The sequence below is a fragment of the Nelumbo lutea genome, chromosome 1, assembly GCF_056320005.1.
Source record: "Nelumbo lutea isolate HS-2025 chromosome 1, American lotus-T2T, whole genome shotgun sequence".
NCBI classification, from domain to species: domain Eukaryota; kingdom Viridiplantae; phylum Streptophyta; class Magnoliopsida; order Proteales; family Nelumbonaceae; genus Nelumbo; species Nelumbo lutea.
The window spans coordinates 220,068,044-220,085,303 of record NC_142684.1 but is presented as its reverse complement, the minus strand read 5'-3'; the positions used below and the strand labels follow the sequence as shown (position 1 = coordinate 220,085,303).

General features: G+C 46.7%; 1 protein-coding gene across 1 annotated transcript; it reads left to right on the top strand.

Annotated features, from left to right (window-relative positions):
• Window positions 1–15,943: 15,943 nt before the first annotated feature.
• LOC148881142 (NDR1/HIN1-like protein 12) lies at window positions 15,944–16,892 on the top strand. The gene has a single exon (XM_088963424.1). It carries the CDS (start codon window positions 16,206–16,208, stop codon window positions 16,794–16,796), a length of 591 nt encoding a protein of 196 aa, XP_088819550.1. The 5' UTR covers window positions 15,944–16,205; the 3' UTR covers window positions 16,797–16,892.
• Window positions 16,893–17,260: the final 368 nt, after the last annotated feature.

Genomic DNA, 17,260 nt, shown 5'->3' with positions numbered 1-17,260 from the left:
TTAGAAAAATCATTTTTCTAGGTTATTCACTCCAGCTTGTTCATCACAAGCTACGCTTCAACGGCCGCTTAGCCCAGGGTAATAATTTTGGGCGAGACACCAAGGTCAGTAACTGGAACAATGTGTACTCCCCGATGTGCACCCACACTATCCTCCTTGTAGCAATTATCTTCTCCTTCGACTACTTGGCTTGGGAAGGACCCTTATACTTGGTCCTTGGAACAGACATGGCGAGGGAGAATGGCCAACTTCCTCGGCACTTCATAGAGAAGAAACCCTCTTTCCAGTGCTTAATGGAAGAGGGAGCCCCAACGAACACCTTGGTGTCTAGCTTGGCCGACAGGTAGTAGTACCTCTACTTGTGCTTCTTTAAGTGGAAAAAGTATCTAAACATCGATAGGGTAATCTCAATATCCTTGAGATGCAGTAGCATGGCAGCCCGACTAGGTACCAAAATGAGTTTGGCATCAATTGACCAGGTAGGACCCAATACCACCTTAGGACGACCACTACCCCAGGATCTAAAGGGAACCTAAGGCTGGCAATCAAACTATAGATGTACACACAAATATCCCCAGGATGGGCCAAAGTAGCCCTCTCCCCAATCTCAGGACACCTCAGTTTGTACTCCTCAGGAATGCAATACACTTCTCGGATCCGAGCTAGGTTGACCGAAGAAAGACTATATAGAGCCGAGACAAACCGCTCCCCAAATTACCCCTCGAAGGCATACTCTTTTGATTACACTTCGGCTTCATCAACCTCATTGGCACTAGTCTCCCGAGCACCATTCTCTCTGACCTCAACATCAATTCTCGTCACCGACCTCATCCACATTGGCATCAATCTCCAATATCCTAACCTCGATCGCCTTAAACCGAGGACTACCCTCACTCTCATCCCCTGAAGTATACCCAGTGAAAAGGGAAGACAAGGAAGATGTAGTGGAAGATATCTTACCGAAGAAAAAAGAAGCTTGAGACACCTGAGATATTAAACAATGGGCATTAGCTGAACTCTGAGTAGACTCTTCCTAATGAAGGGTGATTTGGCCCCGACCTGGCGAAGAGGGGACACATGGACACGACCTGACCAAGAGGGGACAACTAACCTGGTAAGTTTAGTTCGCAACAATTGAGCTCGGGTATGCAATCACCTCGGCATAAGGCTCACCTCGGTGCAAGGCCACCTCAGCACAAGGCTCACCTCGGTATAAGGTTCACCTCGGTATTCAATCCAGTTTGGAACTAAAAGACCAAAGTACCAGCTTGGAACCAACAACTTGAACTGCCACGTAACTGATTCCCACATAACCAACTCCAAAGGTCTCTCCAACGGAACCCGTATCCCTCGAGATCACAATGAGCTAATAGATCCTGACTTTTCCGAGATTACGATGAGGGCTCATCTCGACTCCACCGGAGTCGGAAGTGGAACAACAAGCCTTATTTACTGCTCCTTCGGAAGTGAAACAAACTCTATCTCCACACCCCGGATATTCCGGAGCTCTTTCATGAGCTCCATGACTACTTCAGTATATAAAGGCACCAACCCCAATGGCTCAAGGTATACATGATTTTTCTACTCTCTAGATCTCTAAGCTCTCTAAGCTCTCAATTCATCACACATCAGATTACTGACTTAAGCATCGGAGCAACATTGTCGGGTTAGCCACCCCGAGTTCTCTGATCCTATCTTGCAGATTCATTTAGCTCGCCGTCTGAATGGAAGCCAGATCGTCCTCCAACAGGGAGTAGTCAGATCACGCAATATCAATTGGTGTCGTCGGTGGGATGACGATCAAAAAGCCTTCTTGACAATCAACAACTTTCCATTGAAATCAATGGCATCTTCCAGTCACGCCGGGCAGAGCAGTGAGATGAATGTCTCTCAGGGGTAACCTCAACTTCCTTCAGTGTGCATTGGCTAGTTCACCATACCGCTTACTGCGGTTGGGGTCCCAACACTGGTAATGCCACAAAACACCATACAGGTGAACGCCCCACTCCCTCTAGTGGTAGGCGCAACCTTCGCTGAGCCATTTGTGGTTCCCCCGGAGTTGGACAATCTCAGTTTGATGACTTGGTGCACTGCGTGTGGGCCATCCAGGTCCAAATGCAGCAAGTCCAATAGTTCCAGCAGTACCAGCAGTACATGTTCTACCAGCACTATCAGTAGCAGTTCCCTCCACTACCATAGAGCCAACAGCCAGTTCCACCCAGGCACCCAGGGACCCAGTAGAACTAGAACCGACCTCGCGTGAACAAGGACATCACTCGATCTCTCCACCGAGGCGAGGAGACTTCCTAGGTCCCAATTCCTCCCAGGAGTCAAGTCTCACCTCGCGGGAGGAAAGATGGTCAGACCACTCCACCTGCTTCACAAGGAAACCTCAGAAACAAGTCTGATGACACAGCCCAATAGGGTCATTCTTCCTTGGTGTTCACATCAAGAAGGCGGATTGCTCGCAGGAAACCAGTTCGGGATTCTGGGTGTGAACTCAAGGCGAGGCCCCTCCATCCACGATAGTTAGCCCTAGAATCCCACAAGGAACCAGGAGCTACCTCGCGGCAGAACAGTATCAGAACATACGGAGGTTAGCAGCACCAATGCAGAGCCGTTAAAGAAGCAGCAACGAAGGCGTCGCAAGCCACACTGAACTTCAGTATAGAATAGCCAGCTTGCGAGACCAAACCAACAAGAACAGCTAAAAGGTAAAGAGGAGGCGAGCTTAGTAGCTACAAAGACCGCTCCTCTACTCTCCAGGTCGTCCCCTGTGTCTTCTGAGTTCTTGGTGACCCCGATGCCCAAGGACTTCAAGATGTCTCCCCTGGATAAGTATGACAGATCTTTTGATCCTAACAATCACATGGATTCCTTCCAGTCCCAGATGCACCTAACTGGCACTGACGAGTCCTGCGTGTGCGTAGCTTTCTCCACCACCTTCAAAGGAGTAGCTCGGACTTTGTACCAGAACCTCACACCATGATCAGTCAAGAGTTGGGCGCAATTCGTGGAATTGTTTACCTCGCACTTCATCGCCAGCAAGAAGTGTCCAAGGTCGCAGGAGAGTCTATTGAATGTAGTTCAAAGAGAAGGGGAGTGCATCAAAAGCTACATCAATCATTTCAATGACACCTGCCTACAGATCCCCAACCTAGACCCGGTAGTGAGACTCATGGCAACCAAAACGGGCATAACTCACAAGGAATTCAAATGGCATGTGGTGGCCAACAAACATAAAGACATCACAGATTTCCTCAAGCTAGCTAACCAGTTCATCGAAACTGAAGAAAAGATGAACCAGAAAACTGACAACCTGATAGAGAAAAGAAAGAGAGATAGTGACAACACAGGTAACGACGGACATAAAAGAAGAAAGAGTAAGTCCCCGAATAGGGGAGGAAAAAAGTCTGGAAGTCGATCTCCTTCGCAATCTCACAAGTCAGGTCGGCACTCCAGGACCCCACCTGTTGAAAGGACGAGCTACACACCTCTCAACACTAAGCGAGGAGAAATCCTGATGGCCATCAAGGACTCCTCCTTTGTCAGGTGGCCTCCTAGGTTGAGGGGAGATCCCACCACAAGAAATAGGAACGTCTACTATCACTTTCACAAAGATCATGGGCACAGTACGGAGAATTGCATAAACCTCCGCAACGAGATAGAGGAGCTCATTCACCGTGGGTACCTAAAAAACTTTGTACAAAGAGAAGAAAGAAACCAGGCAGATCGGCAGGGGGACTAGAGAAGGAATGCTCCCAAGTCCAGAAACTGGCACAACGAGCAGTTGCCATGACAAGTTCCTGAAGAAAGACCGATCCGCAGGGTAATCAATATGATTACTGGCGGGTTCATCATCGTGGGATGTACTTCGGCAGTACGATGAACCTCAGTCTGCGAACTAGAAAGCGAGGAGCAAAACCCGCCAAAATGACCCCGACTTGAAGACCCTATTTACTTCATGGAGGACGATGCCCACGAGATCTAGTATCCTCACGATGACGCCCTGGTGATAAAGTTGAGGCTAAACGACTTTGAAGTCAAGCGCATCCTGGTGGACTCGGGTAGCTCGGCAGACATATTATTCAAGGATACATTCGACAAGTTGCAGCTCTAGGAAAATGACCTAAAGCCGACAGATACTCCCCTGGTAAGCTTCAGCGGCGAGGAGGTCAGACCTCTAGGGTGAGTTTTAGTATCCATAGAGGTCGGCATGTGGTCGAATATCATGAGGTTCAAGCACACATTTCTAGTGGTCACAACTCCCTTTCCTTACAATGCCATAGTAGGTCGGCTCATTACGCATGCCCTACGTGCAGTAGTATCCACCTACTATCTGGCAATAAAGTTTCCAATGGATTATGGAGTAGGGGTTGTGCGAGGTGACTAGCTCAAATCTCGCAAATGCTACATAGCCGTCCTCAAGGGGAAAGCCAAGATAGCGGCTGACGTCGAGCTCAAGCGACCAACGGAGTATGCCGATGAGCGAGCTACACCAATAGAGGAGACAGTCCACATCCTGGTCTCAATCAGTGACCCAGCTAAGACTCTCTAGATCGGCGCTTCAATCGAGGAGCCACTTCGCTCTAAACTGGTAAGCTTTTTACTTCAAAATTTAGATATATTTGCTTGGTCCGCGGCAGAAATGCCCGGAATAGACTCTAAGATTTTAACTCACAAGCTAAATACCGATCCCTTAGTCAGGCCAGTTAGACAGAAAAAGTGCAACCTCACCCTAGAATGCTAGAGGATAGTCGATGAAGAGGTCGGGAAGCTCTTAGCGGCAGACTTCATCAGGGAAGTCCATTACCCGAGCTGGGTAGCTAACCTAGTTCTGGTAAAAAAGACCAACGGTAAATGGTACATATGCGTCGATTATACCAACTTGAATAGAGCATGTCCAAAAGACTATTTCCTGTTGCCCAAGATCGACCACCTAGTGGACGCGACCTCAGGGCATGAGTTGTTGAGATTCCTAGATGCCTACTCTGGTTACAACCAGATTAGGATGGACTTCGCTGGTGAAGAAAAGGCGACCTTTATAACTGAGCTTGGGTTGTATTGCTACAAGGCCATGCCCTTCGGATTAAAAAATGCCGGGGAAACTTTTCTAAGACTTGTAAACAAAATTTTTGAGCCATTAATCGGCAATAAATTTGAGTGTTATGTTGATGACATGGTCGTGAAGACCCAATTTTCAAAATTTTTGTTAGACAATTTGCAAAGTGTTTTCAAAATTTTATGAAAGTATAATATGAAATTGAATACCAACAAGTGTGTCTTTGGGGCCACCTCGGGTAAATTTTTGGGCTACATAGTCATCCAATGTGGCATCAAAGCCAACCCAGAAAAAATAAAGGCCATCTTAGATATGAGACCACCCCGCAAAGTAAAAGAGGTTCAGAGGCTGAATAGCCAGATAGCCGCTCTGAGCCGTTTTATGTCCAAATTGGTAGATCGCTGCCTACCTTTCTTTAAAGCTATAAAAAAGAGTAAAGACTTCAAGTGGACTGAAGAGTGTCAGCTCGACGACACCTTCGATGAGCTAAAAAGATACTTAGCTAGCACCATGGTTCTGACCCAACCCGAGGAAGAGGATATTTTAAAGTTGTACCTCTCTACAAGTGATGAGGTGGTTAGCTTGGTACTGATCAAAGAAGTAGATCGGGTCCAACAACCCATCTACTATGTTAGCAAATTTTTGTAGGATGCTAAAACAAGGTACTTGGAGATCGAGAAACTGGCATACGCACTAGTTATAGCAGCTCGCAAGTTTCATCCGTACTTCCAAGCCCACACCATCGTCGTCCTCACCAACAAGCCTCTGAGACAAATCTTGCTCAAGCCCAAGGTGTCTGGCAGACTTACGAAGTGAGCTATCGAACTAAGTGAGTATGACATCCGGTATGACCTCGGACGGCTATCAAAGCCCAAGCCTTGGCCAACTTCATGGCAGAATGTACATTCAGTATCGCAACTGCCAAGCTGACTGAGCTCGAACAAACAATGGAAGCACCAACCAGTGCGGCGCCGGTCCTGAACAGAGTAGGTCCAACCTAGGATGAGGAGCCCTGGATTCTTCACGTCGACGGCTCATCCAACCAACAAGGAAGCAGTGCAGGAATAATTCTGTACAGCCCAAGCGAGGTGAAGCTGGAATACGCACTCCGGTTCGGGTTCGCTGCATCTAACAATGAAGTAGAGTACAAAGCATTAGTCTTCAGGCTCACCCTAGCCAGAGAGATGAAGTCAAAGCACCTCGTCATATGCAGCAATTCTCAACTCGTAGTCAACCAAGTTAGTGCTTCATTTCTTACTTCATCAGGCAGATTCTGAGGTCTGAGAAAGCTGAGACCGATGCCTTGTCCTGACTAGCCAGCACAAGCTCCAACACCATGCGGGCCGTGTATAAAGAGGACTTACCTCGGCCTAGCATTCTCGGGGGGCAAGAGAGGTCACTCCTATAGAACAAGCAAAACCGAGCTGGATCAACCCACTCGTGAGTTACCTGCTTTATGAGACCCTCCCTGCAGAACGCAACGCAGCCCGATAGACTAACAGTTGTACAGAAGGTCCTTCATGCTCCCCTACTTGCGCTGCTCGTGACCCTCAGAGTCCGAGTACGTACTCTGCGACACCCATGAAGGCTTGTGCGGTGGACACTTAGGGGGTAGGGCTCTCACACAGAAGGCGTTAGGGCAGGACTGCTACTAGCCCACAATGAAGGCAGACACACTCAAGCTCATCAAGAAGTGCGATAAATGTCAGAGGCATGCTAACATCCACCATCAACCTACTGCCGATCTAAAATAACTCACCAGCTCGTGGCCTTTCGCACAGTGGGGAATCGACATACTTGGTCCATTCCCGCTGGTGACAAGATAGAGGAAGTTTCTGGTCATGGCAGTAGACTATTCCACAAAGTGGGTGGAAGCTGAACCTTTAACAACAATCACAACCTGCAACGTACAAAACTTCTTTTGGAAGAACATAGTGTGTCGCTTCAAGCTACCTTGGGTATTCATCTCCAACAACGGAAAGCAATTCGAGGATATAAAATTTTAGAATTTGTGTGCTGAAATGGGAATTCGGCAAAATTTCACCTCGGTGGCACACCCCCAGGCGAATGGGCAAGCGGAAGTCACCAATAGTGTCATACTCTGTGGACTGAAGGCTCACTTAGCTCGAGCCAAAGGATTGTGGGTAGATGAATTGCCCAGTGTACTCTGGGCCTACCGGACCACCATTAAGACTGCCACATGTGAGACTCCTTTTAACCTCACTTACAGCACGGAAGCAGTGATCCTGATAGAGATCGAGGTGCCTACACTACACTTGGAGGCCTACGATGAAGAGATGAATGATGACGAGCTCCGTACTAACCTAGACCTGGTGGAAGAAGTACGAGACCTAGCATACATCCGGACTGTAGCTTACCAACAGAGAGTAACTCGGTACTATAATGCCCGGGTCAAGAAGCGACACTTCTGCATCGGCGACCTGGTTCTTCGGAAGGTTATGGTACCTAAGCCTGGTGTTGGCAAGCTTGGACCGAATTGGGAGGGTCCGTACCGAGTAAGACATGTATATGTGGATGGTACGTACGAGGTCGAGACCCTGGAAGGGAAGCAAGTACCTCGAGCATGGAACATTGGCAACCTAAAAAAATACTACTTGTGATCATCGAACTAGAGAGAGACTGCGAGTCACTCCCAAAAGCCTAAGGGACATGATGTCGAGTTGATATAAGACCTCGGCACTATGATAAGTCTCAGTCGCCTCTTCGACATGGGAAAAGAAGTCCCAGTCCCCTCTTCGGCATGGGCAAACAAGTCCTGATCGCCTCTTCGGCATAGGCAAGCAAGTCCTAGTCGCTTCTTCGGCATAGGCAAATCAGTTTTCATGCCTAAGGCATAGATAGTTCGGGTACAAACCCTGTGACGTCTAGCCCACATCGGCACATAAATATAGGTTGATCCCATTTGAGGTTGGGCCCGATGGCTCGACACTAAGGGATAACCGACACCTAAGCAAGTAGCCCATGCACAAACAGGTCAGGTATATACCCTACAATGTCCACCCACCTCAGTGTACAATATGCAAAGTTACCCCTACTCGTAGTCCAGCTCATTAGCTCGACAATTCGGGGTAACCTACACTTGGAAAAATTTTACTTCGGTTGTCCCTACTCGTAGTCCAGCTCGTTAGCTTGACAGTTTGAGGTATCCTACACATTTTTACTCCTATTTGGTTTAGTCTGCCAGTTCGAGAGTTGTTTACACTTAGAAAGTTTTGCACAGAGATAGTCAAAATTCTTATATTTCATTGATGTAAAGTTTGAGTACAAAAAAAAGGAGAAACTTCTATTATGAACCAAGCTCGGAGGCTCGGGGTATACTATATAAAGGATCAGGATGCTTCTAGACATCTCGGGGCTCCTCGTCCTTGTTCGAAGATTCGGTAGAAAGGTCCGTCTTCATGCAGCTCTCACCAGCACCGGTCTCCTCGACATCATCATCAGGTCACTGTTGCTTTTTGCTTCGGAGTCCGGATCTTCAGCAGCTTCGGTGGCCATTTCCTTCATGATCCTCGAGGTAGTAATGGTACTAAGATCGAGCTGAGGGAACTTACGGCGGGTCAGCCACCTACTAATCTTGAAGCCTTTGCGGTAGCTCGCCGTCCCCACCTCGACCATCTCCCACCAGTACTCCGCCGAAGTCTTGTATTCCTCAATGGCCTTAACCTTGGCCTCCTCCACTGCTTGAAGGAGTATCTTAGTCTGCTCCTTTACATGAGCCTCAAGGGTCTCCACCTCCCTCTTCAGCGCTACCTCCCACTCTGCGAGCTCCTTCTTCTCAAAAATCAACAGCGTGATCAGCTCTTTCTTAGCCCACACATCCTTCTTCAGTTGGTTGTTTTCGCTATGGGCTAAGTTAAACTCGGTGTGAGCCTCGCGGAAGGACTCCTTGGCTGCAAGGGCCCACTTCAAATTTACCTCGGACTGATAAGTCAAGGCATGGATAGTGGAGTTCACCTGCCAAGAGAAGAGAACAAGCGTCAATACATGAGAAGCTAAGTATAAGATCAAAGAAGATAAGTCAAAAAACTTACCACCATGCAGTGGGTAGCCGCTCGGGCTCCGAGCTAAGCAACCGGCAGTTCGACCCAGCTAGCAACCTCCTTGGCATACACCACACTTTTGCTCTTGAGGAGGCCATATTTCAAAGTCAGAATGCTCCAAGCTACGTCATCGTTGCCTGAAGAAGTGGCAGCTGCAGGGGTGGGCTCTAAAGACATCACCTCCTCGGGCACGCGGGGTGGGGAGAGTTTCCCGGATTCCTCCTCGACCAAGTCAATCATGGGAGGTTGCTCGATGGATGATGGTTGCTCGGGCTCTGGAACGGCAGCCGGCGGAGACTCAACGCAAGCTCTTTTCGAAGCTTGCTTCTTCTTTCCCTTCTTCATATTCCTGAAGAGTTCAATCACAGGGATGTGCATGATAGCTGCAATAAAAACGAACTGTCAGAAATAGTACCGAACTAAAACAAAGGAAACACTACAAACAGTGACCTACCAGGACTCAGCCCGGCCTGCACGAGCTTCTCCTCGGTCACATAGTCCACAAACTTCAAGCCGAGCTCTGCCCAAGATCGGAGTGCCTCCCTTGTATTCAGGTCCAACCTCACACCGGGATCTTGGACGGCAACCCTCCAATGGGTCGGGAAAGGCCACCCCTCAGTGTTATGGACCACAAAGTAATGCCTTTTCTAGGCTGGGACCTTGTTTAGGAGCTCGTGCAAGAGTTTGTAGCTTGGATGTGGTGATAGGTAGTAAGTTCGCCTGTGTTCGGGCAAAACACAAGATGAGTTCTTTTTTATGGAGAGGATAGAAGAGAAGATATCGAGGTCGAGAGGAAGGTTGTAGTCGTGGAAAAGGGAGATGGTTCCTACTATGTTAAGGATGGAGTTTGGGTGCAACTGGTCTATGGTAATGTTAAAAAGCTTTATGACTTCGACTATCAAGGGGTGAAGTGGAAAACAAAGACCAGCTACAATCTGTTCCTCGAAGATCACGATCTCGTCGTGACCGTGCTCCCAAGGGAAGTTACCTAGGGGGATACTATAGACTAAGTTGTTTGGAAGCTTATACCGGGCTACTAGGGACAGGAGCCTGTCCGCCGTCATCGTTGATGGGCCAAAGTTATCTGGCACCCGACCTCGATGCGAGGTGGAAGCCAGGTCACCAGAGGCCTCTCGTTCCCCCAGGGTGAGTCCACCTTGGGAGGACCGCGGATCGCATCCTAACAAGAAGTAACCTCCTCAGCATGATGAAGACCGGCCTGAGCCGAGGTGGGTACCTTGGCTCCCATCTAAAAGGCTATCGAAACTAAAGCTAGACATGGAAAGACATAGAATCGAAAAGGAGAGCTAGGGAAGACTCACCAAATAGAAACCGAACTGAAGAAAGGAAGACGACCTCAGGAAGACACTGAACTAAAGGGCTCGAGAGTGACCTCAAAATGCGAATTATTAGACTTGTGGCAAAGAAAATGAGTCCCTTGCCCCCTATTTATAGCCACTATATCCGGGAATCAACGATCGAGATCGTCACGATCCAATGGCTCCTAAGAAAACCGACTGAGTGATCCCTGAGGTAGAAATTGGTTTAGCGTGTGTTTTGATGTCCGTGGAATTTATAAAATGGCTTGACATCCGCGCATACACCTGACGCGACCTGGGTTATTCCTGGTTGAGCCAAGCGGTCGAGCTGGTCCGACTAATGATTCGCCCGTCAGACCGCTTAGACCTCATGCCAAATCCACCTGTACTCATCATGAACTCCCCACACCGGGTTGAGACCCTTGGCTCGGGGAGTGGGGGCAATTGATAAAGGGTGATTTGGCCTCGACCTGGCAAAGAGGGGACACGTGGACATGACCTGACCAAGAGGGGACAGCTCAGCCTGGCAAGTTTAGTTTAAAACAATTGAGCTCGGGTATGCAATCACCTCGGCATAAGGCTCATCTCGGTGGAAGGCCACCTCAGCACAAGGCTCACCTTGGTATAAGGTTCACCTTGGCATCGAGGCACCTTGGTATTCAATCCAATTCAGAACTAAAAGACCGAAGTACCAGCTTGGGACCAACAACTCGAATCGCCACGTAACTAATTCCCGCACAACCAACTCCAGAGGTCTCTCCAACAGAACCCAAATCCCTCGAGATCACGATGAGCTAACAGATCTCGACTTTTTCGAGATTACGATGAGGGCTCATCTCGACTCCACCGGAGTCGGAAGTGGAACGATAAGCCTTATCTACTGCTCCTTCGAAAGCGGAGCGAACTCTATCTCCACACCCCAAATATCCTAGAGCTCTTTCGTGAGCTCCATGACTACTTTAGTATATAAAGGCACCAACCCTAATGGCTCAAGGTACGCGTGATTTTTCCACTCTCTAGCTCTCTAAGCTCTCAATTCAGCTCGCATCAGATTATTGACTTAAGCATCGGAGCGACCACGTCGGGTTAGCCACCCCGAGTTCTTTGATCCTGTCTTGTAGATTCATTTAGCTCGTTGTCCAACTGGAAGCTAGATCATCCTCAAGCAGGGAGTAGTCAGATCGCGCAATATCACTTCCCAAATAACAAAGCGAAATGGCTGGTGTAAGTACATAGTGCTTGCTTAGTCCCTCAGAGAACAGAAAACACTAGATTGATGCCACGTGGATGCTTGTGATCAGCCTACAGCTCATCTTTCCTCTGTGATGAACTTATAGTACATCATAGATCTGTGATGAACCCACGGTTCACCACATGCTTGCGATGAGCCTACGCTTAGCGCAAGCCCAAAACAGACTTGAGTTGAACCTGCGATGAGGTTTTACATGCGTTTGGCTCTACGATCAACCCCCAAATAGCTATGGGATTCTGGTGCATGTGTAATTTCAAAATGACAAACGTGACAAAGCACCACATAGGTCTAATAAGACATTGTCCGCCAAGCGATGATGTCACTGGCCCCATGTCGGTTAAGTGAGGCGCAAAAGGTAATAGCACACGTGGGTTATGAGGATCTTTGAGTGAAAGGAAAGTCAATCCTCAAAGTGATCCCTATAGGAACACGTGGAAAAACCCTATTAATGCTCCTTAACAACTGACAACGAATTCAATATTCCCTTTCCTGGTAGAAGACAAACACCTTTAGCTCCTTCCTTTCAGGATCTCGGGATCTCCCCCATAAATGATCCTTCTCATAACAAAATTCATTCAATCGCTTATTACCCTTATCGTTGATCTACCTGCTCAACCGTCTCATCATTCCTCCTTCACCCTAGCCTCCCGATTGATTTCTGGCTCTCGGTCTTCCTCTATCCTTCAAAGATACCACCTCCCTAGCCTAGCCACCACCTTACCTATAGCTGATCTACCCCCTTTTTATTAAGGCAACCAACGGTTCAGATCAAATTAGATCAATAGTGCTGATTCAACGCCACACTTTGCATGTGCGTGACCTCGAAAAGATGAAACGACGCACTTACCAATCTGTAATGAAAACGGAAGGAGCATTGAACCAGTTAGTCTGCCTCGGGCCAGCCAACTCAAAAAAACTAAAGTTCCTTAGCCAAAGACCATAGATCTAATTTGATCTAGCAAGTGCACTAGCCGTTCAAGTGCACTAGCCGTTCAAGTAATAAAGTAGTGAGTGAAGTATCGTTCCCACGAGGATTTAGGAAACAATTACCAATACTAAATTGAGCACTTCTTATCTGATCAACAAATAAATCAAAACTCTAATGAAAGCTAAGAAATCCTAAATAAAAATCTATCTAAATCATTGGCCCAATTGCCTTCAAATCAGGTTAGAAGAGTAAGCAGTAAATGTCAATCTCAGAATTCAGCAATCTGTCAATTTGGATCATTTCAATGAATCATGATTGAGCCTTGGTTTGGTGAAACCCCAAGGTCATGAACAGCCTCTCTCAAGCGCATGTTCATCCTATGCATGAGTGACGGTTCTTCTATCTCTAGCAAGAATCTAATCCCCATGCATGCATTTCTTCAAACACTTCTAAGGCATCAATTCAAATCTGAATTGATCACCAACTGAATTGTGCAAGTTATCTCTAACCTTGCACTCAATTCAGTTCTTGAATAGTAGATCTGAATTCCTAGAGTCTCTCTCAAGCACTCTAGGAATTCCAAGTTGTAGATTAATTCGCCCAATCTGAAAATTGCAGATCTGAATTCTCTTTCAAGCAATTCAAATCTTGCAATCTCAGATCTGAGAATTCAGATCTGAGTTTTGAAGGTTAGTTGGCCGAATTACTCTACAATCACACCCTTATTCAAGAAACTTCAAGTACAATGCATGACCATTTGAATGAATCAAAAAGAATTAGATTGCTGAACTGAAATTTTACAAGCTGAAATACATCAAGGAAGAATGGAAACAAGGAGAAAGAAGAAAGAACATATAACTAAGAAACTGAATTCAAATCAAAAGAGAATGAAACTACAAATGATTTATTACAAAAGATCTTTGAATCACAAACCCTCAATTCGAACTCACCTTCTTCTTCTAGCTTGCTTGTCTTGAACTTCCTTCAGCCCTTCTTCTTCTTCTTCCTTGCGCCTAGCCTTCTTCTCTTTTCTTCTCTCAAGGTGGCCGAACCTCTAAGAGTGGGAGAGCCTTCCTCTCAAGCAATTGAACAACTTTCTCCCCTCCTAGAGGCCTCCTTATATAGTTTTTCAAAGGGGCTCTTGCCCCTTCTTGAAGCCTCTAGAATGGGGTGTATTACACCCCTCATGAACCTTCTAGAGTGCTCCCTCCTTCTCTTCAAGAAACTTCTAGGAGTTGCCGCCCCTAGCTCCCTTTGGGCTGCTATTTGGGTTACAACTTAGCTTGCTTTTGAGCTCAAGTGGGCTACACTCTAGGCTGTTATTTGGGCTAAAAATGGGCTGGGCCAAAATTTCCTTTTTGCTAGGCTTCTTCCCTTGGATTTTTCAAAGAGTTTCACTTGCTCTTCTTGGGCCGAATGAAATTCTCTTGCTCTCATGGCTGGGCCTGGCTGAACTTGATAAATTTTGGGTTTTCTTTTCTTGCTTTTGCCTTCTTTTTGTTGATTTGGCTCCCCCTGAAATCTTTCTCGCAATCAAGCTAAAATAGGGCAAAATTTAATTAAACCATCATAAAATTTCATGCAAAAACCTCATAAAATATAGATAAATTGTAGGTTCATCCCTAGCCTAGCCACCACCTTACCTATAGCTGATCTACCCCCTTTTTATTAAGGCAACCAACGGTTCAGATCAAATTAGATCAATAGTGCTGATTCAACGCCACACTTTGCATGCGCGTGACCTCGAAAAGATGAAACGACGCACTTACCAATCTGTAATGAAAACGGAAGGAGCATTGAACCAGTTAGTCTGCCTCGGGCCAGCCAACTCAAAAAAACTAAAATTCCTTAGCCAAAGACCATAGATCTTCCACGTCCAGCCGTAGAGCACTATATTCCTCGACTTCGGAACTGAGGGAGTGGTGTTTGGGTGATGGTTGTGTTGACCAAGGATGCCCCATGGCTATCTCTGTGGTTGCCCTCCTCTCAGGCCATGTCGGCGACGCACACGACTAATAAGGAGTATCCTGCATGGGCAAGTAAGCGAACTCCACCGAGGAAGAGCAAACCTCTCGAAGACCTCGACAGATGCCCTCATCTCGATAACCCAGGGAGCCCTATCCATCTTGGAAATGGACACCCAATTATAAATAGATATTCTCCACTCGAGGTAAGGGACCTTTTTTGGAACGACACTCTTTGAATACCTCTTTGTACTATCTCTTTGGCCCGAACCAGCACTATTTCAACTTGCTGGGATCAGCTACATCTTTCTCGATCCTACTGACTTGAGTGTCAGAGTACCTACTTGTTGAACAACTCCTCAGCCCTCATCTCGATAACCCGGGGAGCCCTATCCATCTTGGAAACGGACACCCAGTTATAAACAGATATTCTCTACTCAAGGTAAGGGACCTTTTTTGGAACGACACTCTTTGAATACCTCTTTGCACTATCTCTTTGGCCTGAACCAGCACTATTTCAATTTGCTGGGCTCAGCTACATCCTTCTCGATCCTACTGACTTGAGCATCGGAGTACCTACTTGTGGAACAATTCCTCAGGCCTCTAACCTTTCTCCTGGTTGCAAACCTCGGTGTACGACTTCATCCTTCCACCTCGACTTCGTTCAGTTGATAGGACTTTGATTGTATACTTAGTTTGGAACACCTCGGATCAGACAACATCAACTCCTTTTCAAAAAGGGCATGGAGTGAACGAGAGATTGAGCTCTTGCCGACATGGGAAGTGAGGTGTTGAGAAAGGGTAAGATTGGTGCTGTCGGAGCTGACATGGGAATTGAGGATTTGGATCGCTGCACTCCGGCCATCGGAAATTGTAATAGTGAAGTCCCTCAATGTTTCCCAGCAGAAATCGGATACCGTTGTAGTCAGGCCCGAGTGCTGTCTAGGACCTTTTTCTCCATCCCAGCTGTTGTATACAGCTCTTTGTATACATAAGTGCATCGTGGGAAACGTGAAATTCATGTTTGCACAACAACAGTTATAGTAGCATTTTCGTTTTTCAAAGCATGGTCGTTTATTATTCATTTTTGCACAAAATAACCCAACCAAACAACATTTTTGAGAATTGGGATCTGTTCCTTACACTGTCCCCACAATCACTTCCCACCATATAATGGGAACATCTGCAGAATTGAGATCCGCTCTTCACAAAGAGCATCTCACATCCAATCCCCCACTGTATATTAAGAACATTTTCCTTTGAAGGTTCGTGTGAGAAGCATTCTATGAGAAACAAATCCAAAATCGTTGGGAATTGGAATCTATTCCTTATAAAGCGCTTTTCATACTAATCTTACAGCCACATCCCAGCATTTAGCGGTGAATTCATCCAGGCCTTTCTGGACCCATGTGGACTTAGAACTGAGTTAGCAGGGTTCAGAAATTGTGGAAACATTCTTCTTCAAAATTGTTGAAGTCATATCCTTTGAGAGAGAGAGAGATAAATATAAACCTTGAGGTCTAGATCTCCTCGATCACATGGGCTGAATAGCATACTCTGGTTCTGGTAGGCTGCTGGTAGGACGCAAGCAGGAGATTAGGAGGGAGGTGCAGATCAAGATGACAGATAGAAAGTTTAAACGCGGCGCAACCGTCTGCACTTGTATTTTCGTCTTTCTCCTCCTAGCCGGTGTTACAGCTCTTATAGTATGGCTTGTATATCGTTCCCATAAGCCTCAATTCACGGTCCTGGGCGCTGCTATCTACGATCTTAACACGACAGCATCCCCGATGTTGATGTCGACCACCATGCAGTTCACAGTCGTGACTCGGAACCCCAACAAGCGAACTTCCATATATTATGACCGGCTATCGGCTTATATTTCATACAGGAATCAGGCAATCACGCCCCCGACAATTCTGCCACCGCTGTTCCACGAGAGACATAGCACGGTGACGTTGTCGCCGATGCTGGGAGGGGCGATGGTGCCAGTATCGATGGATGTGGTTAATGGATTGGTGATGGATGAGGCGTGTGGGGTAGTACCCTTGAGGTTGGTATTGTTGGGAAGGTTGAAATGGAAAGCTGGAGTGTTTACAAGTGTGCATTATGGGGTATACATCAAATGTGATATGTTTGTGGGTTTGAAGAAGGGTTTTGTGGGTCAGGTGCCTCTGCTTGGGTCTCCGGATTGTAGCGTCGATATTTAAGTTTTTAATGATCTTTCTCTTCTTTGTTACTTTTCTTTCTGCATGCAATTGGTATTATGTAGTAGTATATATGAAGGTAAAATGGTTCCCCCTGTCTCTCGTCTCTCTGCCACACTGCTGCTTAAAATGGGTAGCTCTTCGATCTCACTCTCAATCTCAGAGAGATAAGTTATGTGGTCGATCGATGAAATACAAATAGAATTAGTGAAATTCTACTTCTGCATGCTTCGTGATCTTGTTAATAGATGGTTATCGATCAATTATCACCTAGCTATCAGCATCACGAACAGATATGCTTTCTTTAGTTGTAGAGCAATACAAGCAAACTGAAGAGACATGCATGACCTTCACAATCACAATTCCTTTTGTTTTGTGAACTAATAAGGGGTTCGTGACGGCCGGGGTGTCCTAAATTTGCTATCCTCAGACTTGAGGGTATTAGTAGTTTCTTAGGAATTGTTGTT

Excerpts from the sequence above, each read along its gene's own strand:
- LOC148881142 (XM_088963424.1), top strand. The coding sequence starts at position 16,206 with ATGACAGATAGAAAGTTTAAACGCGGCGCAACCGTCTGCACTTGTATT.